General features: G+C 55.9%; 3 protein-coding genes across 3 annotated transcripts; 2 read left to right on the top strand and 1 right to left on the bottom strand.

Annotated features, from left to right (window-relative positions):
* Positions 1 to 104: 104 nt before the first annotated feature.
* Positions 105 to 2,684, top strand: DNAJC14 (DnaJ heat shock protein family (Hsp40) member C14). Its single transcript, XM_072358076.1, has 7 exons — positions 105 to 224; positions 400 to 1,364; positions 1,437 to 1,543; positions 1,660 to 1,779; positions 1,869 to 2,029; positions 2,105 to 2,207; positions 2,330 to 2,684. Exons 2-7 carry the CDS (start codon positions 444 to 446, stop codon positions 2,553 to 2,555), a joined length of 1,638 nt encoding a protein of 545 aa, XP_072214177.1. The 5' UTR covers positions 105 to 224; positions 400 to 443; the 3' UTR covers positions 2,556 to 2,684.
* ORMDL2 (ORMDL sphingolipid biosynthesis regulator 2) lies at positions 2,660 to 4,872 on the bottom strand. The gene is made up of 4 exons (XM_072358105.1): positions 4,785 to 4,872; positions 4,211 to 4,385; positions 3,613 to 3,764; positions 2,660 to 3,406 (listed from the first exon to the last, which is right to left on the bottom strand). The coding sequence occupies exons 2-4, from the start codon at positions 4,382 to 4,384 to the stop codon at positions 3,271 to 3,273; spliced, it is 462 nt and encodes a 153-aa protein (XP_072214206.1). The 5' UTR covers position 4,385; positions 4,785 to 4,872; the 3' UTR covers positions 2,660 to 3,270.
* A 164-nt stretch (positions 4,873 to 5,036) lies between these two features.
* On the top strand, positions 5,037 to 25,311 carry SARNP (SAP domain containing ribonucleoprotein). The gene is made up of 11 exons (XM_072358103.1): positions 5,037 to 5,151; positions 5,606 to 5,705; positions 5,922 to 5,968; positions 6,755 to 6,822; positions 8,098 to 8,149; positions 10,239 to 10,312; positions 10,599 to 10,627; positions 11,014 to 11,039; positions 11,252 to 11,320; positions 22,565 to 22,654; positions 23,965 to 25,311. The coding sequence occupies exons 1-11, from the start codon at positions 5,116 to 5,118 to the stop codon at positions 24,004 to 24,006; spliced, it is 633 nt and encodes a 210-aa protein (XP_072214204.1). The 5' UTR covers positions 5,037 to 5,115; the 3' UTR covers positions 24,007 to 25,311.
* The last annotated feature ends 413 nt before the right edge of the window (positions 25,312 to 25,724 follow it).

Here is a 25,724-nt window from a genome sequence, read left to right as displayed (position 1 = left end):
ACGAGGAGCTCCCCGGGGGGCACTGTGAGGGTCCGGCAGCGAAGGGGTTAAAGAGGCGCGGCCGCGGGTGGGCGGGGCGAAGGAGGTGACGCACGCGGCGTGGCCACGCCCCCCGGAAGTGAGCTCGGCGGCCGTGGCGGGCGGGCGGAAGGCGGAAGCGAGGAGCGTGAGGGACCCGGGGGGGGGCGGGAGGAGGCGGCGGACCCCCCCCCGCACCGGTACCGGTGAGCGCGGCGCCAACGCTCCATCCCGGCCCATCCCCGCCCCGCGCGGCCGCCGTTCCTCCCGCCGTTCCTCCCGCCGTTCCTCCCGCCGTTCCCCTCCCGGTGTCCCCGGGCCTCCCCCATCCCGGGGCCGCTCGCGCTGTTCCCGCGGCGCTCAGCCCGCTCCCGGTTTCAGGCCCGGGCACGATGGCGGTGACTTAATAAGGCCCGGCCGCCGCCATGGCTCAGCCCACAGCGGAGCCCGCGGGGAGCGGCGCGAACCGGGAGCGCTCGGCCCGGAGCGGGGACCGCGGCGCGGAGCCGCCCTTCGCCGCCGAAGACGACGGTAACGAGGAAGGCGACGGGGACGGGCCCGGTCCGTGCGGCTGCCGGGCGGAGCGAGCGGCGCCTCGGGCCCCCCCGGCGCGGGACGGTTCGTGCGCCCACAACTGCCGCCGGAGAACAGAGCCCGGCCCCGAGGAGGGAGACGAGGAGGCGGGGAAGGGGAACCGGAGGCCGCGGAGGAGGCAGCGGCCGCGTTCGGCCCCGAAGGAGAAGGAGGAGGAGGGCGGCCGGGGGCGGCGGGGCGGCGGGGCCGGGCCGAAGGCGCTCCTGGAAGCGGCGCTGAGCTCCTGCCTGAGCGCCGGGACGGGCCGGAGCGCGGCGGGCGGAGCGCGGGGATGGACGCGGAGAGCGGCACTGAGGGCGGCCCGGGCGCTGCGGGCGGGCGGAGAGACGCTGCTGCGGCTGCTGTGGGCGCTGTGCGCGCTGCTGCTGCTGCTCCTCGTGCTGCTGCTCGGCGCGACGCGGCTCTGCTGGCGGGCGGTGGTCGCCGGTGGGAGCGCGCTGGGCGGGACCCGGCTGGCCGAGCTGCTGGACGCCGCCGGTATCGGCCGGACGCGGGGGCTGCTCGGGGACGACGGGACTTGGCGGCGCCTCTGGGACCGACGGAGGAGGCGGCGGAGCGCGGCCGAGGAGCCGCGGTCGGGCTGCGCGGTGATGGGGGACGCCGCGGCCGGCAGCTCCGCGGAGGAGATATCCCGGCTGCTGGCCATGGCCGGGCTGCCCGAGGAGGAGCTGAACCCCTTCCAGGCGCTGGGAGTGGAAGCGACGGCGTCGGACGCGGAGCTGAGGAAGGCCTATCGCCGGCTGGCCGTGCTGGTGCGTGATGGGGAACGGGGGGGCTGCGCGTTGCTGAGCGGGATGCGGTGCTGAGTCCTCGGTGCTTTCCAGGTTCATCCGGATAAGAGCGAGCACCCGAGAGCGGAGGAGGCGTTCAAAGTGCTGCGGGCAGCGTGGGACATCGTCAGCAGCCCCGAGAGGAGGAAGGAGTACGAGATGTGAGTGCGCTGCTGCGGGATGCTCCAGCTCCTGCCCCAGAGCTCACAGTGTCGGAGGTGTTTTGGCCGCCGGCCCCACGCGGGGCTCTGGTCGCAGCTCCCTGCTTTGGCCACAGCAAACGGATGGCAGAGAGCGAGCTGAGCAGGTCAGTGAGCGAGTTCCTGAGCCGGCTGCAGGATGACCTGAAGGAGGCCATGAACACCATGATGTGCAGCAAGTGCCAGGGCAAGCACAGGTAGGGGGGCATCGAGGCTCCGGGTGTGGGCGCAGCTCTGCAGACTGAAGAGCCCCGGTGGGGGGCTGAGATGGTTGATGCTGTTGCAGGAGGTTCGAGATGGACCGTGACCCGCTCAGCGCCCGGTACTGCGCTGAGTGCAGCCAGCTGCACCCCGCCGAGGAGGGCGACCTGTGGGCAGAGTCCAGCCTGCTGGGGCTGAAGATCACCTACTTTGCTATGATGGATGGCAAGGTGTACGACATCACAGGTGGGTGTGAAACGTCCCTGAGCTCCAGCCGGGTGAGTGGGAGCCCCCCCGGTGATGCCACGTGTCTCCCCACAGAGTGGGCCGGGTGTCAGCGCGTGGGGATCTGCCCCGACACCCACCGTGTCCCCTACCACATCTCCTTTGGGGTGCGGAGCGCTGGCGCAGGCGGACGGCAGAGGTCAGTGCTGGCAGCGGGATGGGGAACCCCAGAGCCCCCAGCCCCTAAGTGTGGGCACTGGGGGAAGGGGGGGCTGTGTTGGGACCCCCAGCTTCCCACCCAGTGCTGCTTCCCACCAACAGGAGCAGCTCCAAAGGCAGCCCCAGCTCTGCTGCCGACCTGCAGGACTTCTTCACCCGCATGTTCCAAGGGACCTCAGGACAGGTGCCTGGGGGGTTCCCACCTCCCCCCACCCCCACAGCTCCCCAGGGGGCCACAGCTGGGACCACAAGGACCGAGGGGGCCGTCCCTAAGAGCGACACCAAGCACAAGAGGAGGAAGAAGGTGCGTCGGCCCTTCCAGCGCTGAGCGGGCCGTGCAGGGCTGCACATGGAGGCCCCGGCTCAGTGCTTATGGACTGTCCCTGGCCAGGGACGATGGTGCTCTGCTGGGCACTACAAGGGCTCTTCTTTCAAATAAAATCTATTTTTTGTTGATTATTATTATTAATATTTAACTAACGTGTTTTAAAGCAATCGGGGAGTTTCTAAGCTGACGTGCTGGCATTGCTGGAACCAGCTGTACCAAAAGAACCCCAAATGGCACGTTGGGGTAAGCACTGAGCTGCTGCTTTCCCTTCTTGCGCTGGAAGGCACGCGGTGAGGACTCTGCTCTGTGAGTTCTTTATTACGGACACGTATGAAACATGAAGACTGAGGAGGCATGGAGTGGTTGCTCTTCCCACCAGTCAACAGTTTTCCCCTTGGAAGTACTTTCCCATTGCCACGAAGGGGTTCAGCTTAAGGGAAACACACCCGCACCATGCCTCGCTCGCTCCATATAGCCCCATTTCGCACCTCTTCACCAAAGCACCAAGAGATAAAGCCTCAGTGAGGCACTCCTAAGACACAGGAACCTTGCCAAAGAGCCCTTGCAAGAAGACCTGCATGCAACTGCACAGCAGCCCCGGCATGCCCAGCCCTGCTCCTGCATCCACCCCTCACCCCACAGTGCCCGCCTGGCCGCCCACCTCCAGCTCTGCCATCCTGTGGGAAGCTCTGTGTGGTTCAATGGGTGCGTGGGTTCAGTATTTGTTGATGCCAAAGACCCTGACGCCGTGGAACTGGGGCAGCTTGGGCAGCAGGACGCTGAGCAGGGAGGCGGTGTTGATCATGAAGTGCGCTGGGTCGTACTTGGTGTAGAAGCTGGTGAGGAGGTAACTGGGGAGGGATTGAGATGCAGGTTAGTTCTGTACCACCCCTATGCTTCCCCAGACCAGGTATCTGGGTGTTTTGCTGCTGTTTCCTGTATAAAACCCAGCACCTTCCCAAACTCCATGCCGAGTGCACTGAATGCAGCAGCAGCAGCCCTCCTAGGCACACCACCTGGCTCCCCTATGCCTCGTTCAGCACAGAACAGCACTCACAGCACAACGGGGGAGATGCTGAGGAACTTGCGTGAGGAGGTGCACTGCATCCCATAGTCAATCTGCTCCCAGTGTGTCAGGAGGCGATCCTTGCCTTGGTCTGGGGTTTCAAAAGGCGTTCCTTTCACCGTGTGCAACAGCAGATACATGACCTGTGGGTTTCAAGAGGCAGCAGGTGAGCGCAGGGTGGGGACACGGGCAGGGGATGGAGCCAAGGAGATGGAGCTGGACAGCTCCGGGGTGCAGAGAGCATCAGATGGGGCTGCACTCAAGGTTTTGCTCAACACGGAGGCAAAGCAGCCTGGCCTGCGCCTCAGCAGGATGTGAGAAGACAAGAGTAGGATGGACGGGACCGGAGGAAAGGCAGGGAGAGCTGAGAGCTCCGTGCAGTGGGGCAGAAACGTGCCCTGTGTGCTCTCACAGCTGTTTCCCAGGCCAAGAAGCTTCTGTCAGCAACGGACCCTCCACAGAACTCTGGGTCTGGAGGCATTCCTTGAGCCCTTCCCACACCTGAGGATGAAGCTCAGCACCCACAGCGCTGACACGGCTGATAAACCTCCCCGTGACCCCGCGAGGGAGCAGCTGAGCCGTCACTCACCAGGTTGTGGATGACGTTGGTGAGCGTCCAAACCACCGGGATGCTGAAGAACGGGATGCTGAGCAGGACGACGTGGAGCAGCGCCACCGAGATGACGTAGGCCAGCCAGATCCCGCGGCTGCTCATCACCCTCGTGTTGGGGTTCACCTCGCTGTGAGCCACGCCGACGTTCATCCTACAAGGAACCCAAGGCTGCCTTACGGCCCTTCCCAGCCCCGATCCCTCCCATCACAGCCCAGCGATGGAGCGGCGCCGCCACACACTGGGCTTGGGCCTGGTCTGTTGGGCCCGGCCTGTTGGGCCCGGCCTGTTGTTGGGCCCGGCCTATTGGGCCCGGCCTGTTGGGCCCGGCCTGTTGGGCCCGGCCTGTTGTTGGGCCCGGCCTATTGGGCCCGGCCTGTTGGGCCCGGCCTGTTGTTGGGCCCGGCCTGTTGGGCCCCGCTCCGTTAAGGAGGCTGCAAGGCCGGGAAACGACCCCAAATCCCGCGTTCCCCCCGCCTTAACCGCGTCCCTCCGGTCCTTCAGCCCCGCTCAATCCCGGTTCCGGTCCCGGTTCCGGTTCCGGCCCGTTTACCCTCCAGCTCCGTAGACACCGTTGTCAAAACTCTACCCGCCCCCAAGCTCGTCTCCAGGAAGTCACCTCACTCCCGACCCGCTGTTACCATTGGCTGCTCCGTGGCGTTTCTCCTCTTCCATTGGTCGCTCTGCCTGTCTTTCAATATCGCCTCTCCCCCCCCGCCTTCTGGCGAACCAATAGCGAACTCGAGGAGCCGGTAGGAACTGACCAACCGTAAGGAGCGATGTTGAGCAGCGGTTTGAAATCACCCGTTCAGAAAGCGCAGCCGTGATTGGACGGTGAGCTGCCGGCGGGGGCGGAGCCGGCAGCGGGCTGTGGGGGCGACAAGATGGCGGCGGAGACTGTGGAGCTCCACAAGTTGAAGGTAGCGGCGGCCGCTCCGTTCCTAACGGGAGCTTTGCCGTTTGGGCGTCGCTTCCTACACGCGGAGGGCTTTGTTCTACCTCAGCCGTGGCTCCCGACGCTGCTGGGCGCGCTCAGGTCCCGGGGCTGCAGCCGGTAACGGGGCTGTGGGGGAGGTCGGGCCCTGGAGGCGCTCCGGTGCCGCCTGCTGCCCGCGGGGCCGCGCTCTGCTGGGCCTCGGTGCGTCCCGGTGCCCTTTACGAGGCCTCGGTCCCCGCCTGCAGTCAATGGGGGCCGGGGGTGACTCTGGGCCCGGCCGCGTTAAACCCGGGAGTGGGGAAGGAAGAGGAAGGAGCAGGAAAAGCTCGATTAGAAGATGGTGGTTTTGTGCCGAATTGTCGCATCTCGCGTTTCTCGGGCCGGTTGTGAGTGTGGGTGAATCCCTCGTGCTAACGGGCTGCTCTCCGATCCCGCAGTTGGCCGAGCTGAAGCAGGAATGCCTCGCCCGGGGGCTGGAGGCGAAGGGCAACAAGCAGGACCTGATCAACAGGCTGCAGGCCTACCTGGAGGAGCACGGTGGGTACCCGGGGCTCTGCCGACTCACGCTGCTGCCGTTCCCGACCCCCCCGTGGCACTTTCGGTGGCGAAGGGAGCCCTCAGGGAAAGGCTGTTGTGTTGGGGCGCTGGTTGGAGCGCAGCGGCGCTTCTCAGCTCCCTGTTTCATCATCAGAGAAGCCGAAGGTTTCGCTGAGTCGTTTGTATCAGCGACTGACCCGCTGTTTTCTTCTTTAGCTGAAGAAGAAGCAAACGAAGAGGATGTTCTGGGGGAAGAAATAGAGGTAAAGCTGCGGGTCGGGCTGTTGTGTTGGCGGCGTGTGGCCTCTGGGTGGCTGTGTTGGGCATTGGTGGGTGAGAGCAGCGCGATGAGCAGCAGCGGTGCAGGAGCTGTGCTGTGTTTAAGGCGCTGCTGGATCTGAGTCGGCCAGTTTTGGTGCTGGGGGGTCAGCGCTGCTGTGTTTGTATGGAGAATATATGAGTGCGTGGTGGTGTGGGGGCTTCTGTATGAGCTCGTGGTACGTGGCTGCCTCTTTTCAGCAGGAGTCGTGCTGTTGTTCTGTGTTTGTTGTTAATGTCTGTTGGGGTTTGTTGTGCTTCTGGCAAGGAATCCCTAACAACAAACCGGTGCCCTGAAAGTGGGCAGGGTGAGCCTCAGAATTGGACCTTTGTATGCTGGGAGGTGCAGACATCCCAGCTGGAAGAGTGCTCTGTGCTCAAAACGCGAGCAGAAAGCAGCTCTGCTGCTCAGCACACATCTCTGCAGGGATGTATGTGGTGCATGGGAACTCCCCCCAGTTGTCTATAAAGTTCTTGATGGGAGAAGTGAAATGGGCCTCATTGGATGAGTGTCTGACACCGAGTGTGAGCACTGTGTGCTTCTGGTCACGTGTGGTCTCACCCGCTGCTCTAGCATGAAATTCAGATGCTTATGGGTATGTTCAGGCTCAACTACAGGCATATTGCCTCTGAGGACCCAGAAGACCCAGTGCTGCCCTTGCTGTGATGTTTTGCTCTTGCTCAGCTGGCTGCGATGCTCTCTGACCTCCTCCCAACTCGTTGCTTTGCAGGAAGAAGAGCAGAAACCAGCAGAGCCACCCGCCAAAGTAGAAGAGCCTCCTGTAAAATCGCCTGATGTGTAACTATCTTTTCTTCTTAACCCGAAGCAAAACTTGTGGGGGATGCTGTAACAAAGAGGTGCATGGCAGGGGAGAGCTCTGCCTGCCCCAAATGCTTGCAGGCTCTTTTCAAGGCTCTGTGAGACCATCCTGTGGCTGGAGGGGCTGCAGTAAGGGGAGCTGGAGTTCTGTGGCCTGATGGCTTTGCTGGGGGGGAGCTGTGTGGGAGCCCTCAGTGCGGGGAGAGCGCCTGGCCCCAGCCAAATTGCTTCCTGTGAAAGTGTCATTAAACCATTACTACCTTTCAGGGCATAAAATGAGAAACCTGTCCAGGAATCTGGAACAAAAGCAGCGCGTTTTTCTAAATGGGAGACCTTAATGAGGCTGGCTGTGACCTACTGTTTTATGGGAGTTTTTTAGAGGAGGATGATGCTATTTCATTTAGCCTGGGAACTTCCGAACTTTGTCTCTTCCTCCTTTGTTTTTCCCCCCCCTCCCCTCGAGCCCGAGCTCTGTTTTCTGAGCATAAACTTTAGAGCACGCCCACTCCATTATATTTTTGTTCAGTCTTTTTACTGGTCCTGCTGTTGTCAGCTGCACATTGTTCAGGAAGTGTGTGTTTGAAATGGAGCCTGAGCCCAGGACGTTGGTGCTGACCTGGGGAGAGCTGCCTGGGGCTGTCCCATGAACTAGAACAGAACGATCCTTTGTATTTCAGGGCCATAAAGGGATAAAGCTCCTCAGGGCACGCAGTTGAGACTTTGGGCTTCTAACAGGAGCTGAATGTTGCCCTTAAGAGCTTTAAGATGTGCAAGAGTTGTTCCCGGGTATGTGGATCTACAGCCTCTTGCTGTAATACCCACCCCACTGAAACTGCAGGATGTTTCTCGTGCCTTAAACAGAGTTCATCCTCTCTCCCAGCCTATGTGGAGAATAGGTGTGAGTGCTGAGGGTGGTTCTTGTGTGTGCTTTGGGGGCTTCCAACTTGTTCCCCATCATTCCTAAAGGAACTTGGGGCTGCTGAAGGCTCTCACTGAGCTAGGAGGAGAACTGGTGGCTGTGTCTTCACCAGCTCATTTGTTTCCTTACACAGCTCAGACTTCACACTCCAGCATTGCTGTCAGCCTGCTCCTGTAACAGGGATGCTGGCTTGGGGCTGCTGTCCTCTTGAGAACAGAGCCTCACTTGAGGTGATGCTGGGTTTAGGAGGGGAGCCCTGATCTCTCTCCCACTGAGATGTGCACGTGAAGCTAATGGGAATTCTGACCGATGTTTCTCTTTCCCAACACTTGTAGGAGCACAGAAAAGAAAGTAGTGAAAATAACATCAGAAATCTCGCAGATGGAGGTAAGGTTCCTTCTGCTGCTTCACCCTCATCCCCAAGGTATCTCTTGGCTTGTTTGCTTCATTCAGAGTCTCTTTTTTTTGATGTTGTTGAGGCTGTGTCAGTGTTTGCACACACTGCAAACCATTATTTTGGCTTGGTTAATTAATTGGTTATTAATGACTGCGGGCTGACCTAGCAGCAGCATGCTGACCCCACAGCACATTCCGTTTTGCTGTGATCTTATGGAATGCTTCTCTCAGCTGTCTGGAGGTGCGTCCTTCCTTGCTGCCATTTCTGACCCTACGTTGATATTTCCAACTTAGAGACAAGCTGAGCTGCTCCTGGTGCATCCTTCCATTGCAAAGATGGCTTAGTCTGATAGATTTGCACTGTCCCATTATAACTCCACTGTCTAAATTGTGCTGCCCTTCCTGCTGCTGGGAGCGTGCAACATTCCCTGCAGAGATCCCCATCTGTGTCCCTCAGGGCTTGCTGTAAGCCTGCTCGCTTCAAACACAGAACTACAAAGCTTTGCTGAGGATATCCTTCAGGGAGTAATCAGTTTGGGAGACACTAACGGATCATCTCATCTTTATCTTCTGTAGCTTTGTCACTTGTATTTGCTGGGCTTATTTAAAACAAACACGCTTAGAAGCCTCTGGTTCCTCTGGGAAAGCTTTGTGAAACTCGGGGTTTCAGGAATCTCACTCTGGTTCTCTAATCACCCCCCCCCCCTCCCGTTTTAGTTTTCCACTCGTGCTCCGTAAGAAAGCAGTCAGTATGAAAACATGATTCTTGTCTTCCTGCTGTTCGCTGCTGCTTTAGAGCTCTAATCTCCTGTTTGGGACAGGAGCATTTCCACAGCAACCACAGGGGGATGTCGCAAGCAGAGGATTATGACCTCAGCTGAAGGAGTAATGAAGAGCAACGTGGTACCTGGTGGAGGATTGATGTCCCCCTGTGATTCGGGGCTGCCCTTGGCCATAGCTGCTTAAAGAGCTCATTAACAGACCTGCTGACGTTACACACTCATCCTTTGTTGTTTTTTTTTTTCCCCTCCCCTCAAATTCCATAGAGCCAAATCAAAAGAAAACCACTGCTCTGTTTTGGTTTTTTTGTGAGGCTGTGTATGAACTGAATGGCTTCCAGCATCATTTAGATATGTTAGAAGAGAGCACAGAGTTATTTATTCCATACAGTGCATCGTTGATTATCGGAGGTGGGCTGCTTCAGTTGTAGGAAATATTGACCCTTTCATAAAGCAAGGAAGCAGATGACTGGCAGGGAAGCCCAACCAATCTTTGCCAATTGCCAAGCCTACTCTTGTTGAGTCTATTATATACCATACATGTTTAATGCTTCTGAATGTCAGGTCCCATAGGATTGACAGGAGGAGGGCTACCTTCAGTCATTGCGCCTGCTTATATGGCTAAATAAATATTAGCTGGCTTTGCTTTACCTGTTTTCAGCAATAGCAGAATATTGAAAGGCTTCATTCACTGATGGAAGGTCAGAGGGGTCATTTCTTTGTGGGATGACCTGAGCTGTGCTGCCACTGCCTTCTTTTGGGCTGTTGATCCCGCATGGCTTTTGTGTGGCCGCCCACTCTATTGGATATTTCTTTTGGATATCCTTCAAAGAGCGAGGATAAGGAAGTGTTCTTTGACCTGAGCGGTGCCACGTCTTTCTGTCTTCCAAGTGACTTCTCAGCTTCGTTGCTGACACCATTAGGAGTGGCATTCCTAACCCATCTTCTCCAAACATTTATGTTTTGATGCAGATGTTTATTGCGCTCCTCGCTGAGCTTTTGGCCAAAGGAAATGTTTCCCTGAATATCGTATCTTGTTTCTCTAACCTCTAAAACACCAAACGCATTTCTGGGCCCTTGTGTAATAATAGAATGTGAGATATTTCCTTTCAGCTTTTAAAGGGGATTCGAATGGTTTCTTGGTGCACTTCTGACATCCTCAAGCCTCTCTGTGTCTCAGGCACACGCACATGGCAGCGTTCACTCATCCCTTATTAAGTCTGTGTGCCGCTTTCCATTTCCTCTCTGTAGACTTCGAGTCCTCACTCTCCTTCTCTGGATTCTTTTTCTCCCACCTCCAGAGAATGCAGAAGAGAGCTGAGCGCTTCAACGTGCCCGTGAGCCTGGAGAGCAAGAAGGCAGCACGTGCAGCTCGGTGAGTCCCCCATCCTCACCTGGCACAGCCAGCAGTTGCGTTGCTGCAATGTGGCTCTTTTTCCTTTGAAACAAGTGAGGAATTGCTGTTGGCACACATAGGAGTTACTGCAGTAGCTCCATTAGCCAGTAAAACCCGCATCCCGGCTCCTCTCAACCAGTTGGACTGAGGTACACTTAAGCATTTGGAGGCAGAGTCCGTGCAGTGCTTACTGAAGACTGAACGTGTTAGATACCCACCTCGTGTTTGCTCGGGTCTCTCACTGAGCTCTGTTTGCTTTCTGCAGGTTTGGTTTGGCCACAGTTTCGACAAAAGGTGAGAAGGTGAAGCAGAACCAATTCATGGAGTGACCTTACTGCAAATATTTATTTATTCCTGGGAAAGAAAAAGTTGCTGGTGAGGCTGTCTTTGTTTTACCATCTGTCCACGCCCAGGGTTTCTGAGCAGGAGTTGTAGAGTTGGGATGAAAAGCATGTGAAAAGTCTTATGGGTGGGAAAAGCTGACCTGGGGATGAAATTTGGAGGCTCATCCTTGAGTGAATGGTATGGAAAGAGGGAGAGAGATGGGACAGCAGTTCTTCACTGGTCAGACTGGTGTGCGCTTCCAGCAGGGCTGTGACTTCACTGCTCCTCTTCTCAGATCAATTGCTGCTCCAGATGTTTGCTCTCTAACCGAGTTTTCTGTTTTCTTCTCATCTCAGGCCTCTCTGCAGACAGCAAACCTACGGTAAGAGATGCTTCTTGTTCCTAAATTGGTTGTTCTGAGTAGTCTGGGGCTGCTCCATCTGGGTTCTGCTTTCAGGCCCAGCTTCCCAGCAGCACCAGCTGAGTTCTGGGGGAGCACAACACTGGGGTTTTATTCTGGGGGCTGCAGCTCATCCTTCTCCCCACAACATGAGCAACAGTGATTTTACAAACCAGTTTCCTGTGTCTTTGTAGGTAAACATGGATAAATTAAAGGAAAGGGCTCAGAGATTTGGGTTGAATGTCTCTTCGCTCTCCAAGAAGGTAAGGTGCATTGGCCTCCAGGATTCTTTTTGCACCTCCATTGGAGCCCAGGGCTCGTAGCACACAGCGGCCTTTCAAAGCCTCCTCACTGCTGGAGGTGTTATTAATGCAGCAGTGTGGGCTCTGGGCCCCAGGGGACTCTTGTCAACATCATTTCCTTCATCTTTCCCTCTGTTTGTTTTGTGTGAGGCTTAATATGGTTTGGAGAAAGTTGTGACGGTTGAATAGAGGTGTCAGATTTTAAGGTTATCGGTCTGGTTTGGACGTGGGAAGGGAGGCTGTGCAGCAGGTTGTGTAATTGGTTTGTTTTCAGGTGTTTTAAGTGCACATTTCTGATTGGGGGTAGAAACCAGCTCTGCAAAAGAGCAAGGTAAGGAGCTCTCGGAAGAGAAAGAAGCTGGAGCTCTGTGGTAACTCTTTGAAGTACAAATGAGGTGGATTTTGGAGGGGGATAAATTTGGTTTTGAGGCTTTGGAGATATTCCCACAAGCTTCTGAGCATGGATTGCCTCCAGTCCTTGTGTGTAGGAGCTGGTTTCATTGATACCTTTGTGTGTTGGGCAGGGGGATGCAGGGCACGCCGGGGTCACACGTGGCTGCGTTGGTTCCCTGATGAGGCAGGAGAAAGTGAATGCAGCATGTTTGGGTCAAACAGGAGGGAGGGTGAATATCGACAGTGAGATGAGAATGGTGGAATCCTGTGTGATTCCTGAATAGAAACGGCCCCGTTCCTTCTTCTGGCCTTTAACAACCCTTGTGCTGCAGCGCTGCTCAGAAATAGTGGGGGATGAAAACGAATTGTCCAGCGATAACAGCTGGGTGATGTTGGCATGGAGATTTCTCCTCTCAATCTGGAAAGGGTAAGAGCTCGGGGAGGTTGATCTTCTTGCATCCCTGCAAAATGAGCCCCTCTCCTCCTCGGGGGGATGGATTTGACCTTTTTTGCTGCCTGTTTCTCTATGTATGAGCGTTCTGCTTTATTCCACCGGCCCTGGGAATTCACTGATGTAGAAAATATCTGGCATTGGAGGTCGCTGTTTCCCGCCCCCCCCCCCCCCCCCCCCCCCCCGCTTCCCTCCCCTGTCCCTTTGGGGGTGGGGGAAGGAGGGCAGTGCATTAAAGCCGGGATACATGGAGCTCAGGGTGAGAGGCTGCTCAAACATCATTAACCCTGTCACCAGGAGCTCCCATTTTTCAGGAGGAATATATGCCTTGTCAGTGTTTTATGGCCGTGGCCTTCTCTGGGCAGGACTGTGTGTCCACAGCTCAGCAACGGGGAAGCAAAAAACCCCAAAGCCCAGGGTGCAAAGTGGGGGGGGGGGCTCCCTGAGCTGTCAGCGTGCTGCTGAGCTCCTCCTGCATAGCTGGAGCCTCAGCTTCAGGGCAATGCCACGCTCAGGGCCACGAGCCTGCTCACCAGCTCTCCCTGCAGCTTCCCCACTCAGCCTTTGTGCCCACCTCTCAGCACTGTGTCCTTTTATTCCTATTTATTTTTTGGGGGGGGGGGGGGTTGGTTTTTGCTCCACCAGGAAGTCGAGTTCACGGGCTTAGAAGTGGCTTCTCCCACTGAGCGGAACACACTCGCATTCCTGGGAGGAAGATTATTGGTTACTTTAATTAGCTGGTAGCATTGTGCTTCCCACCTGGGTGTTCTTTATAGCTTTTCATTACGGGGGAGCCTGGTGGTTGCAAATGTTTACATGTGTCTTGGCAGGTTTTTATACCATGCGTTGCAGCAAGAAAGAGAAGGGGGTTGGGGGGGGGGAAAAACAACCAACCCAAGTTTACAATAAAGCATTGTCTCCACGGAGCCACACTTCATTTCCCATTCAAATTGGTTTGGGGAGGGGTAGGGATGTGAGGGGGAGAATCGTAACTAAGGGGGGATTTCAGCCCCGCTGTGAGCAGGGAGCAAATGCGGAGCTGTGTTAGTGGCTGTGAACTCATCTGTAGCTTTGAACCCCTTCCCCCCCCCCCCCTTCGTTAGCCCTCTGGGGTAGAAATCTTTCAAGTTGAAAATCCTCTTCCTCTCTGCCCAAAGGGGGAAGCTGAGAGCGCAGCGCTGGAGCAGGGCAGGGAGCTGAGCTTGCACGGGAGCAAGAGAGGCAGGTGCTCATTTGTCTCAAGGCAGCACGGGGCCATCAAATTAATTTATAAAATAAATCAAGCCGGCGTTTATCTCCCCGTAGCACCGACTCTCCCCTTCGAGGCCTCCTGTTAAAGCACACGCTCTCCTGACCCACAGCTCCCATCCCTTGACTCCTGTTAGCTGTACTTAACCCCCCACACTTGTAAATGTTCCCTCTCTGCGGCAGCTGCTCCCTGTGCCGCTCCGGCTCCGCTCCCCAGGGGAGGGATGTGGAGCTTCGTGTTTTATATGCAGGGTTGGATGCTGCAGAGGGGGTTGCCCGCGCTGCGGCCGCGGTTCAGAAGCATCTCTCGGAGGGGATGCTTTGCTCTTTATGTATAAAATAGTCTCATAAGTCTCCCGCTGAGAAAGCGCTGGCACCAAATGGATAGCGAGAGCCCCTGGGATAGCATAAAAGCTCTGTTTGCCACCTTTGTGTGACATTATCAGATACCTTCCTGGATCCGAACAGATGACCAAAATAATTGGCTTTTCTATCTCCTCCTTGATGCCGAGGTCTCAAACTGCCTCGCAGAGCAATTAGCTGATTAACCCTCCTCTGTTCGAGGCCGGGCATGGGGAGGTGAAGCTGGGGGGGGGCAATGGGAGTCCAGAGCGCATCCCTGGGCTGCAGGGAACAAAGGATCCCAGGGGGAGGGGGGGGGATGTGCACTCCCAGCCTCATTCTCAGCATCCCTGGGTGACTTTTGGGGTAAGGCAGAGGGTTCCGAGCTCAGGGATGGACTCAGCACTGCCCTTCCTGGCTACGAATCCCCTTGGGGAACTTCACTTGTGTTCTCAGAGCTGCTGGGCTTCCATTTTGCTGCTGGAGTGCAGCAACACCGGGGCTATGAACAGCAGCAACAGCGGCCGGGGCAGACGTTGGCTGGGAAGAGTTAACGTTTTAATGCGTCCATCAGTCACGGCTGTAGGTTAACACTGCTTTAATTCTCGTTAATGAGAGCTTATTTCTCATGTGGCAGCTGAGAACCGCTGTGCGCGCTGCCTGCTATTAGCCAAGGAGAGCTGGCCTGCTGCTGCCTGACGTCGGCGTGGGGATGGGGGAGAGCAGGGGGCAGGAGAAGGAGGGAAAGTTGTGTGTATCCAAAATACCCAAACGAGAGAAGGAGAGAGAGCAAACAATTGGCTTAATTGTTTGGCTTCCAGCAAGCTTTGCAGTAACGTGCTGAGGAGAGGAATCCTTTTCCTGGAGAGTTGTTTTTTTTCTGCCTGAGATCTTTCCAAACAACCCCTGGAGGAGAAACAAGGGCCAGGGAAGCAGAGAGGAGGAGGAGGAGGAGGTTGGTGGTGGTGGAGAGAAGTGCTGATGTTGGCAAAGAGGGAAGGGGTGGTTGGGAGAGGAGGATTGCTTCAGTGTGTAGAAGGTGGTGACGTGTGCCGGCAGCTCTGAGCGATGGCATTGATTCCTGTGGTTGGTTTGGCCACGAGAAATGAGCCTCGTTGTCTCTCCTGCTCAGCCTGACGGGGCACATCTATGTACCCATCTGTAATTTGCTCTTCCCCAAACTTCTCTATTTCTGGCTGCTGTGGGCTTTGTGTTGCCCTGCTCTGCACCTCCTGTGCTGGGACACAGAGCGGAGATGAGCCTTCTCCTCTATGTTGGAACCCAGGCCTTTCTCTTCCACTTCATAACGTTTTTGGGCACCTTAAGGGCTGCTTTAGGTGATTTGCAGAGGGTTTTCTCTCTCCTTCTGAGCTGGATCAGTAGTAACAGACAGCTGCATTGACTTGGGGGAGGTGGTTTGTAAATGACCTTCATTTTACTTCTTAAAGAAGAGCTGAAATGCATTGCATGCATTTGCACGTTAGAAACAAACTTTTCAGCAGGAAGCAGAAACTAGGTCAGAATAAAAGAGTGCAGCCAGAACGTGTGCAAGAGGAGTCAGGATGGTCCCAGTGCAAAGCAATGGCCCTCGCAAGGAGCGCGCTGCAGGCTGACAGCAGCCCCTGCAAACTGCAGGAATGCTGCTGGAGGAAGGAGCAGATGGCTCCGAGGTGTTCAGCGCCTTTTGGCATCAGTCGAGCTGAACAAGTGGCTGGGAAGGGTGTACGTAGTTAAGGGAAGCTTTGGTCTTAAAGAGGGATGGAGAGGTGTGGGGTCATCTCAGCTGCAGTGCTCGTGCAGGTAAAGTGCAGGTAAACACTGGCAACTTCCATGTAAGGATTGATGGGAACCTTTGGAAGGTTCCAAGGCTGTTGTGGGGCTTTGGCTGCGTGCAGCGCTGTGTGCCCTCACCGTGCTGATCTCACTGCTTCTCCTTCCCCCCCCTCCTCAACCCCAGCCCTGTGCGGCGACGTCACCCCGAGCGGAGCAGCTGAATGCGGCCTGCTGGGCTAAGATAATGGGAAGTGACAAGGTGAAGAATAGTGCTGGCAGCCGTGGGCGTTGTGGTGTGAGGGTGCTGCACGGCCCCTGCCCCCTCCTGGGTTGCCCTGGAGGGAGGTTGTGCTGTGGGCTGTGTGTTGCTCCCCGTGCTGTGGGTGGGTGCACAGCCCGGTTCCTGCATTGAAGTCCTGCAGCTGAGCCACGGTGAGGATGTGGCTGCAGGACAGAGGGCTCAGCAGAGCCTGAAATGGACCCAAAGGACGCTCTGCAGGGCTGCGATCCAGTGGGAAGCAAGATCTGAGGTCAGGAGGCAAAGGCAGAGATGGAGCAGACTTTATTTTTGGTCCTTTTGTGGGTTTTTTTTTTATGTTAAAAGACAAAGCAACAGTTTCCCCGTGAGAGGCTGCGGCATTCTCTGCTGGCACAGTGACCTCTGGCCAAGGCAGTGCAATAACCCCCCCCGGGAGCAGGGATGCATTGTGGCTTCCAGCCCTTGGGCCCTGTGGTCCAGCCAGTGGCATTGTGCAAGGGAAGGAAGCTCTCTCCTTTCCTAGAAGGCATAATTCCCCCGTGGACTTCCAATAACTCCGAGCTGGTATGCAGGGGAGCAAATAACCTTGTGGGTTTGTTGCTAGAAGGAAGAAACTCACTGCAGTCCTATTGAGGTCACAGAACCATGGGCTGGTTTGGGAGGAACCTCGCAGATCGTCTCATCTTGCATCTTGTTTTAGTGAATGAGTCAGGCTAATGGGAAGCAGTGAGGTGAAGGTGTGGAACTCAGGTGTGTTGTGGGAAGCTACCAGCAGTGCTTTCCAGGTGGGAGAAGGAATGGTGCAGTTCCAGGCTGGCTGTGCTGAGCTGCCTCCCCAGAGCTCCCAGTGTTCTGCTGCCTCCATGCACACATCGGGTTCTTCCCATTCTGCCCTTGGTTTTGTTCCTTAATGTGCCAGACATCAGAATCCTGGACCTCCTGGCTCTACAGGGCAGTGTTGTGCAGGGTGCTGGCTTCCCCATGCATCAAGCAGAGGTGATGTTGTCTTTATGGTGGGCAGTGCTCAATTCCTGGCGCTCTAGGAACGCGCATGGCCAAGTTATACAATCACAGAATGGCCTGGGTTGGAAAGGACCTCAAAGATCATTTGAGTTCATTCCCCATAGGAGCGTGGCTTTGGCACACGGTGCCCTCCGAGGTCCCAGTCCTTGCTCTGGGTGGAAGAGCTGTTGTGAAAGCCCAAACCCCGCAATCCCAGCACCCAGCCGCCCTCACCTCCATCTTCTGCCGACTCTGCAGTAATGTGGTGTTTACAATTACCCCTTTCTCAGCTCCCCCCCCTCCCATCCAGCCCTTTGCTCACATTGACACACACCCACGATGTCATTTTTAAGAATAAATGACGAGAGAGCTGCGAGGGGTCAGCAGGACTCCTGATCCCATATTTATCCCTGGTGCTGTCTGAAAAGGATTTGCGTCCCTAACAAACCTTTAGGGAGTGGCAAAGGGCTCGCTCCAAGGGAAGACAATGCTGGGGGGGACTCTCTGACCTCACTCTGTCCAGTCATCTGGTTCTTCATTGGTCCCTGCTGTGAAACAGAACTTAGCTTTTGTCTGTAACACAAATACATCTTTTCCCCACCCCCCCTTTCCCCTTCTATTATGGTTCAATCAATGATGTCATTATGTGTGCCATTCAGTGGCTCTTGAACCATTTGGCTGCAGGAATTTGGAGGAGCAGCCCAGGAAGAATGGCAGCACTGCTCTGTTCCTGGCCCTCCGAATCTGCCGGGATCTCAGCAAGAGGAGCAAAGTCTCATTTCCCCTCTGGGCTGCAGAGGACCAAAGTAAAAGCAATCCCAAAGCCCCCACGGTGTGCACAGAGGAGGAGCAAAAAGGGCCCTGAGGAATGTTTGTGCTGAATTCGACTTGGGGAGGTTTTGCTGAGGATCCCCGTCCTTAACATTTAATTCACTTGGGCAGCTCTTTCTGCTGTTGGGTGGTTAATGGAGCTGCAGTGCAGCACTGACCCTCAGTGGCTTTTGGTGGGGGTTTGATGCTGAGGCTCGTAGGAAGAGCAGAGAAATGTGGGTGAATGCAAGCAGTCGGTGCTCTCGTGCTTTAAAAAGCATCCTTGATCTTGCTAAGTTGTTTGCAAACCCTCTGTGGTCACAGCAGAGCTGATGGTTCCTTGCTTTGCAGCCTGGAAATGCAGGCACTGAATGCTTGGAGCTGAGCTGCAGGTTGCTTAGGGGCTGCTTGCACCTCGTCCCGTGCTCTGGCTGCTGTTGTTTCAGGGCATAAAAGCGTTGGGGTGTTTCTATGGAGGTGAGAGCTGATCCTCTGGGCTGCTGCTGTGTTTTGGGGCACAGATGGAGCAGGTTTGGGGGATCCGCTGGAGCCGAATCTTTGCAGAGCAGCTGTGCTTTCTTCCCCTTGGGGCTCTGTGAGCACCTCCAGCTTTTAGCAGCAATGGAGAAACCAAATTAAGTGACCATAAAAGATCAAACATAAGGTACTTTCAGAGGGCCTTCAGCCTCTGCCTTTTATCTCTTCTGCTTGAAAGAGGTCCGAAGACTTTGTAGCCTGTCGAGGTGCTGAGCGACCCTGCAGGTTCCTCTGGGGAGCGCCGGGTGAAGGCTGTGTGTTCCCATTGCTCAGCTGTGCTCAAAGCTCTGCACTTTGTTTGCCTGGCGCTTTGCAGTGGGAGATGGCCCTGCTGAAGGCTTGGGGTGCTCTGGGTGCTGCCGTTTGTGCAGAGGGGCTCAGGGCAAAGAGGGGCTGCTTTGCACCCCTGCCACGATGCCTTGGTCTCTCTCCAAACCCATATTTAACTTATTCCTATAGATCCTTTTACCCTTGGGTTTAGTGAGCACGTTCCTGGCTGCCCAGACCCTGCAGTACATGCATGCAAAGCCTGCAAACTGACCCCGAATCAGCTCCCTAAGGGACAGAAGTGGCACACTCTGGTCACCATCCCTGTTCCCACCCTTGGGCATGTGTGTGTGTCCGACTGCATTCCCATTCTATGGCAGCATTCCTCTCCTTTCAGAGAGGCTCCCTGCAGCTTTAAGGCACTGACATGGATCCAGGAGCATCCCCTGGGCTGGAGATGTGGCTGTCAGCGTCCTGCTGCCCCTTGGTGTGCAGGGAAGGGTTAACACAGCGGCGGTGCGTTGCCGTTTTTGTGCTTGTTGCCTTTGAATGGAACAGGTTTTTTTTTTTTTCTTCTTTTTTTTATTTAATCTGGGGCTAATGTGCAATTCAAATGGTGCTCAGGCATCGCCCGATTGCTCCTTTTTAATAACAGCTGGACTCTTTTGGTGGGGGGGGGGGGTGGGATTGGAAACCTGCACGGTGCCAGGCGGTGTCAGCGCTGCCTCTGCTCCCACACATCCCAATGTAAAAGCCCTCCTGCCCCAAAGCGAGCCAGCTTCGTGATGGGAGAACATCTGCAAACACGCAGAGATGCCACGGAGTGAGAAGCCAAGAGATGAAACACCCCTTCCAGGGCCTTTTGCCTCCTTGCTGCACCTGAACTGCTTCTCCTCGGCTCCGCCGCGTGGCATTCCTGACATGTCAGTCCCACCTCTGACGTCCAAGTGGAAGAATGCTTTTCAACTCCGCCGCTGGGAGCTGCAGGTGCACTCTTAACACTTGCCTGCGACTTTTCGGCCCTTCCTCCCCCGCTGCTCCCATTTGGGGCTGAGCATAAAGCTGGGGCTGTGAAAGCAGCAGCCTTCTGACGTGGGAGAAGCTCTGTTGTGCCCTCCCGACCCGCGCTGGGGTCACAGCACAGCGCTGGCGCTTGCACCTTTCCCTGTGTAAAGCTGGAAGAGATGAAGGGACTGAGCAATGGTCCATAAGAACAGCAGGCACTGATCCGTGCTGCTCTCTTTCATTGCTGTGTCGTTGTCTCTCTGGTGGGGCACATCTTCAACAACTAAACCTCCTATTAACCGAGCTCTTTGAAGAGCAATTCAGCCCTAAATGTGTCCCAGGAAGCTGCACAAAGCTGTTTGCAGGTGGATTAAGGCAGCAGGCAAAGCTTTCCCTCCACTTCAGGTGCCTCCTTGGATCATTTCCTTCCAGGAAAGGCAACAGGGGGTGTGCAGAGCATCCCTGTGTCAGCCAGGTGTGTGTGTGGGATGCGTGGAGGTGAGATATAATGGGGGGGATGATGCTTTGGGGCTGTGCTGGATCTGTTTTCCATAGGGTAAAGCTGTGCTTAACGCTGCTGATGTGCACTGAGGTGCTTCAGTCTGTGCAATTGGAGTGGCTGTATCCGAGCTGTGCTTTTTAGGAGCCGTCCCTGTGTGCCAATGGCATCAGGGCTCCTCTTGTTGGGTTTTAAGGGCATCAATAGGGGCTTTTGCTGTGCGTTCCTAATCCGAGTGGAGCTCTTTGGGGAGGAGAAGGCTGTGCCCATCATGCTGAGCTGAGCTGGATGCAATGGGGGTCCCACACCTTCCTGCCCCACGTGGCTCCTTCAGGATGGAGCCTGCAGAGAGAAACAAGCAGGAGAAAAAACATGGATGGAATCAATGCTCAAAAAGGTGCCTGGGCGACAGCTGCACATCCCAGGATTGGAGTGTTCCTGAGAATAAAACCATCAGTTGCTGTCATTCAGCCCCTGGGTATGAAATTGGAAGCCCAGTTACCCTTGAGTGTTTCATAACCTTTACCTTTTGGAGGTCAAGGCCGTGTCATCATTAATCTACCGTCGCCTGAATGCCCCAGGGCTCTGCTTTTCATCCCCCCCATCCGTCATGCTGCTGCGGGATGCAGGAGGCTGAGCAGAAGGGCCCACGCTGTCCTCTCTGCAAGGCTGGGAGTGCTGAGGACGTCCTTATGGAGCCTCCAGGACCCTGTGGGCTTCACCTGAAGGTTCAGAACGGTTTCCTGCTGGGGATGCTTTAATCTGTTGAGGACGAGTTGCTGTGGCCATGAGGACTTTCCATGCCTGGAAGTCGGACACGTGGAGCACCTCCTGTGTGTTTTCTCCTGCCCAGAGCCAGGCTTCGTTTCTCTTCCCCTACAATGAGCCTCGTCTCAAAGCAAAACACCTGGAGCTGCTGCTGCTCATCCACGTGCCTGCAGCCCTGGATGCTGAGACCTGGCTGTGGGCAGAGGGGACCCACCAGGAGGGTTTCCCCTCTGCTGTTTGGGGTATTGGAGACGATCGGAGCTGAGCATCCCCACGACTCCCACTCCACCTCTGCTGGCAGCTCCTGCTCCCGATGCAGGTATCCAGCTGTGCTCCCTGCCCTGCAATCTACTCCATCCACGGGGCAGCAGCGAGTGCCAGAGCTGCTCCCTGCACCATGGTAACCATTAATTAATGCCTTTTGGCTTTAAGTCTTCCAGCAGCAGGGGCTGCCATTCTCCCAGGAGAGGAACGAGCCCATTTTCAAGCATTTCCTTCCAGCTTTTTGGGACCCGGGAGCATAAGGACAAGCACTGACCCCGGGTTTAGCAGCACTGAGGAGCTCTGCAGCCCCCCATCTCTGCTCTCTCTCTGGTTCCAGCTCAGGGCTCTGCAATGGGGGCTCAGGATGGACACAGCACTGAGCCCAGCTATTTGGCTTCTCCCTTCTTTCCCCTTCACCAGGGCTCAGTGGAGCCATTGGCTTTGTCCTTGCCTCCAGCTCTCCTCCTCTTCCTCCCCCCCCCCCACACACACACCAACCTCCCCCCCCTCCTCTTTTTCTTTAGACAAACTACCAAATAACTGAATGCAAAGGGAGTGAGCGGAGCAATAGAGAGGTTAGAAAATAAATCTGACACCCTGCCAGAAAGGTCAGCTTTCCCCACAGATGCTGGTGCACCCATTTGCACGCCGGAGCACGGCCTGGGGGCGCTGCCAGGGGTTGATAGATACGGAGATAGCAGCGTTTTGATAGAGGTAATTTTCCTCGGCTGGGTTTCAACACCCCATGAATCAAAACCTGTCAGCGAGAAGCCAGAGATGGAGTGAAGTTTATTGTACGTGTGTTTGCATCTGACACTGTTGTGCTAGGGGGTCAAGTGAGCCGGATCATTAGGGCCGTGTTGATTTAGGATGGTTGAGCTCCGCTTTCCCTGCAGGGCAGCGCTGGAAACAGGGGGGGGGTCCCAAATAACAGCAAGAAACCCCACGCTGACCAACAGCCCCGTTAAAGCTGCAGCTCTTGGTTTGCCCTCTGTCTGTGCTGGGGGTGGGGGGGGGTTTGGGAGCTGAGTTTGGCCCCTTGTGGCTGTGGGTGAGTTTGGGGGGGGGGGGGCTGGGATTGGGAGCAGGTTCTGCTTTGTAAAGGTTCCATTTAGAAACGGTGCCCTTGTGGGTCTCAGCATCACCTGCAGCAACGGGATGCAGCCGGGGGGGGGGGGCTGAGAGCTGCGAAGTGCCCTTAATGATAGGGGAAATTGTAGCAGTGCTGCAAAGCAATTAAGGCAGCCTGGAGAAATGGGCTGAAAGAGGCACGAAAACAGCCGGAGCCAGGAATAAATCCACAGCAAATGGATGCTCTGAGGCTTTTATGGGCGATGATGGCTTGGGCTATTAGCTGTGATCAGGACATCAGTGCAGATGATGGCAGCAGAGGTAAAGACAAAATAAAAGCCTCCAGGTTCTTTTTGCTGGAGGAACTGGATTGCTGAGGGCTGGAGATTCAGTGTGTTTCATTGGGGTGGCCCTGCCTGCTTGGGCTCCTGGTGATGGCTGAGGGGAGGGGGATGTTGCTTTGCCCACCCGGGCCTTTTGTCCCTTGGATTCAATCTCCTCCTTTCTCTGCCACAGAGCGAAGAAGATGAGAAACTGAAGAAGAGGAAGGAGAGGTTTGGCATCGTGACGAGTTCAGCCGGGGCTGGAGCCACAGAGGACACAGAGGTAAAGGCCCAAGGGGTGGAAGGCGGCCGTGGGGACCCCTCTGCTGCCATTGGGCTCCCACTGAACTGCTGCCCTATCAGCCCCGCGGCCATCAGCACTGCAGCCTCTGATTCCTACATGGACCCAATCTGTGCCCTGCAGTTCCTTGTCCTGGCTGTCCCTGAACCCTCTGCTTCCCTTCGGGTGCTGCTTTCCAGGCCTTGAGGAGCAAATCCCTGCAGAGCCCATAACGGAATGAAGGTTGCAACGCTGTGACCCTATTTCCAGCTCTCCTCCCACTCCACCCCTCGGTACATCGGTCCTCTTGAGTACCTGACCCATCTTTGAAATCCTCCTCAGGGCACTAATGTGCTTTTTCCCTCTATTTTTACGCTTTGGATTCGTCCCACTCTTCACGCATTCCCATTACGCAGCTCCCGTGTGCTCAATACGGGGTCGGCGCAGCTGTAGGGCCCCAAAACTTCATCGCCAGCACCCAAATCCCACAGACAAAGGGACCCTTTTGGGTCGGGGAGGGCGGCTCGTTAACTAACGAGCAAAGCAGCACAGGGTGAGCTGCTGCAACCAGATGGCTTCTGGGGCTGGAGCTCCCCAAGAGGGGACTGCAGCATTCAGGTGGAGCACAGGGCAGGGTTGGGGTTGGGGTTGGGGTTGGGGGGGGGGTTTATTTGCAGCCCCCAAGCATGGGAGAGCGAGCCCCACAGCGAGGGGTGAGGGAGTCCCTGCTTTTCCTTTAGGTCACTCGGAGATTGTGCCTGGAACAAAAAGGGCTTTTGAGTGGTATTGTGTGCACTCAAATGCACCTTTCCCCTGGAGATTCTTGATTAGGGCTTCTGTTGCCCCGGGGCTATTTATCCTGCTAGAAATTAAGATTTATACGCCTCTCGTGTAGCAGCTTAAAGGCATATCCGAGAGACGCAGTAGTATATTTAATGCATTTTAGTGTGTCCCTCTCACCTTTTCCATGAATAGGAGAGTGTTAACCCTTTGCCCTTTTACATTTCCCACCTCCCCACTGCCTGGAAGGGTTTCGAGGCCTCTGAAGTACTCATTGTTCCCAGCTCAGGCCTTTTGTAGCTGCCTTGCCAGCACAATGCAGTGACTGCAGCAGCGCTGCATCCCAGCCACTGTATATTTCTGCTCCTGGATTTGGGGCTCTCTTTGTACCGGGTTGGCAGAAGAAAACCTTCATCCCCCCTTTTCTTCACTTGGGGCTGAAGCTGATGCCAAACCCTCAGCAAATTCAGGTTTATATGAGTTTTTGCTCCTCTTGGCTTGCAACTCTCTCACGTTCACTTCGTTTCTTGCAGGCAAAGAAGAGGAAAAGAGCAGAGCGCTTTGGGATCGTCTGATGCCGGCCCCTTCCAGCTGCACCCTTCGCTGTGTGAATCCTCCCCACTTCTCTCACCCCTCTGTTCCTCGGGTTTTAGCGTTCAGTAGGTAGGGAACCCCCCCCACACACCCCCTATAGTTGTATGGTTGTGTTACTTAACCCTTTCGACTTCCTAAGGTTAAAAAAGAACAAGTAGGACCTAAAGAAGGGAACTGTTCTCACTTGGTTTCATCAGCCCGGAGCCCTCAGCTGGGAGCTGCTGCCTTCCCTGTGTGCTGCAAGGCTCGGGGAGCCTCCCCTGCTTGCTTTTCTGGAGTGAAAGCTCACGTTTGCTGCTAAGCGAGCAGCTGCTGCAGCCCTTTGCTGGCCGCCGTTTGGGTGCCGTCCCATCCGTGGGTTCACCCCCCCCCATCCCCCTCCTTGTTTTGAAGGATGGGAGAAAGCAGCAGCTCTCACTGCCTGCCCTCGGCGGGGTGAAGCTAATGGGAGCTGTCACAGCCAGAATTGCCAATTGACCTTAAATCAAGATCGGTGTCCTAAAACCAGGAGCAAGAAGCAGCCGGTGTGTTTGCAAACAGAGCCCGGCTCCCTTTGGCTCCTCCACTCTTGCTTCCTTCAGCCCAGCAGGGCTTTCCTCTCCTAAAACACAACTGCTCCTCCCAGCTCTGCTCTCTGGGCTCCCACTCTGTGCTTCACAACCAGCTGCCCAGCTTAGCATTGCACAGAGCCACATCTGCTCCTAAAGGAGCCGGAGCAGCCCTGAGCTCTGCCTGCCCCCCTCCTTCCTCAAGGAGGATCCGCTCCCAGCTCGGCTCCGTCCCACATCTCAAGTCCTGAAGACCCCATTGAAGTTTAGGCCCCGTGTTTCTTTGCATCACAAAGCTGTCGGCTTCACCCTGCCTTCACATTCACCCAGGAGGAGCTTTGCAGAGCCCTGTTCCTCTATAAGCAATACCAGGCTGGTTTGTACCAGCAAACCTCCAACCTCTCCCATCACACAACGTGGGCCTTCCACAGCTCCGAGCAACACTCGGGATCCCCATCCCCACCCCACAGCTCTGTATGGCAATGGGTGACGTCCAAATGAGCCCCCTTGCTTTCCTGGTTCAATGGCCGTCCTCGGGTGGTGATGCTGCTGCTGATGCTGAGTCGTCGGGTTGGTTTTTGGGGTCGTTTTGGTTCTTTTCTATGTCGGATTTTGTAAGGTGTGTTTTATTTTCTATTGGCCTCGTGATCTTTTTTCGGCTGCTTCTTGGCTCGTAGCGCCGGGACGGACGCTGCATTTCATTCTTTGGTTTCATAATAAAACAAGTGCTCCTCCAAAGCAAAGCCGGGCTCTGTCACTTGGATGCACGGAGCAGCTCAGGGCTGGAGCTGCAGCAGATGCAGCCCTTGCAGCTCTCACCCTGCAGCTCCCAGGCTGGGCGCGTTGCAGTGGTGGTGGTTCCCTTGTTGCTCCTGGTTGGCTCAAGGGGAGCAGGTGGGGAAGGATGGATCCTTTGGGTACCTGAGCCTTTGGGGCTCCTTTTGCTGCTGCTGCTCCGGGGGCTGGTCGGATCCTGAGCCCTCGGGTGGGATGTTGGGCTGCTCCGTGCTGCGCATCTCCAATAGCGCTCAGGGAAAGCTGAGCTCAGTCCCATCCCGGTGCCTCCATTCACCTCCCAGCCTTCTCCTTCCCACATGCAGGGCTGCATCCCCCCCCCCCTCCTCCTCCTCCCATCGCCCCCTCCCCACCGC

The sequence above is a fragment of the Excalfactoria chinensis genome, chromosome 28 (assembly GCF_039878825.1).
Source record: "Excalfactoria chinensis isolate bCotChi1 chromosome 28, bCotChi1.hap2, whole genome shotgun sequence".
Lineage (NCBI taxonomy): Eukaryota > Metazoa > Chordata > Aves > Galliformes > Phasianidae > Excalfactoria > Excalfactoria chinensis.
Note: the sequence above shows the minus strand (reverse complement) of the source record. Positions and strands in the feature narration are given on the sequence as shown.

What these genes read in the sequence shown, in the direction of transcription:
- DNAJC14 (XM_072358076.1), top strand. Translation starts at nt 444, where the DNA reads ATGGCTCAGCCCACAGCGGAGCCCGCGGGGAGCGGCGCGAACCGGGAG. An exon ending in AAGTGCCAGGGCAAGCACAG is followed by an intron (nt 1,780 to 1,868) that starts GTAGGGGGGCAT and finishes ATGCTGTTGCAG; the next exon opens with GAGGTTCGAGATGGACCGTG. An exon ending in CAAGGTGTACGACATCACAG is followed by an intron (nt 2,030 to 2,104) that starts GTGGGTGTGAAA and finishes GTCTCCCCACAG; the next exon opens with AGTGGGCCGGGTGTCAGCGC.
- ORMDL2 (XM_072358105.1), bottom strand. Translation starts at nt 4,384, where the DNA reads ATGAACGTCGGCGTGGCTCACAGCGAGGTGAACCCCAACACGAGGGTG. An exon ending in CCAACGTCATCCACAACCTG is followed by an intron (nt 3,765 to 4,210) that starts GTGAGTGACGGC and finishes TGAAACCCACAG; the next exon opens with GTCATGTATCTGCTGTTGCA. An exon ending in AGCATCTCCCCCGTTGTGCT is followed by an intron (nt 3,407 to 3,612) that starts GTGAGTGCTGTT and finishes ATCCCTCCCCAG; the next exon opens with TTACCTCCTCACCAGCTTCT.
- SARNP (XM_072358103.1), top strand. Translation starts at nt 5,116, where the DNA reads ATGGCGGCGGAGACTGTGGAGCTCCACAAGTTGAAG. An exon ending in CCTGTAAAATCGCCTGATGT is followed by an intron (nt 6,823 to 8,097) that starts GTAACTATCTTT and finishes CAACACTTGTAG; the next exon opens with GAGCACAGAAAAGAAAGTAG. An exon ending in GAGCCACAGAGGACACAGAG is followed by an intron (nt 22,655 to 23,964) that starts GTAAAGGCCCAA and finishes CGTTTCTTGCAG; the next exon opens with GCAAAGAAGAGGAAAAGAGC.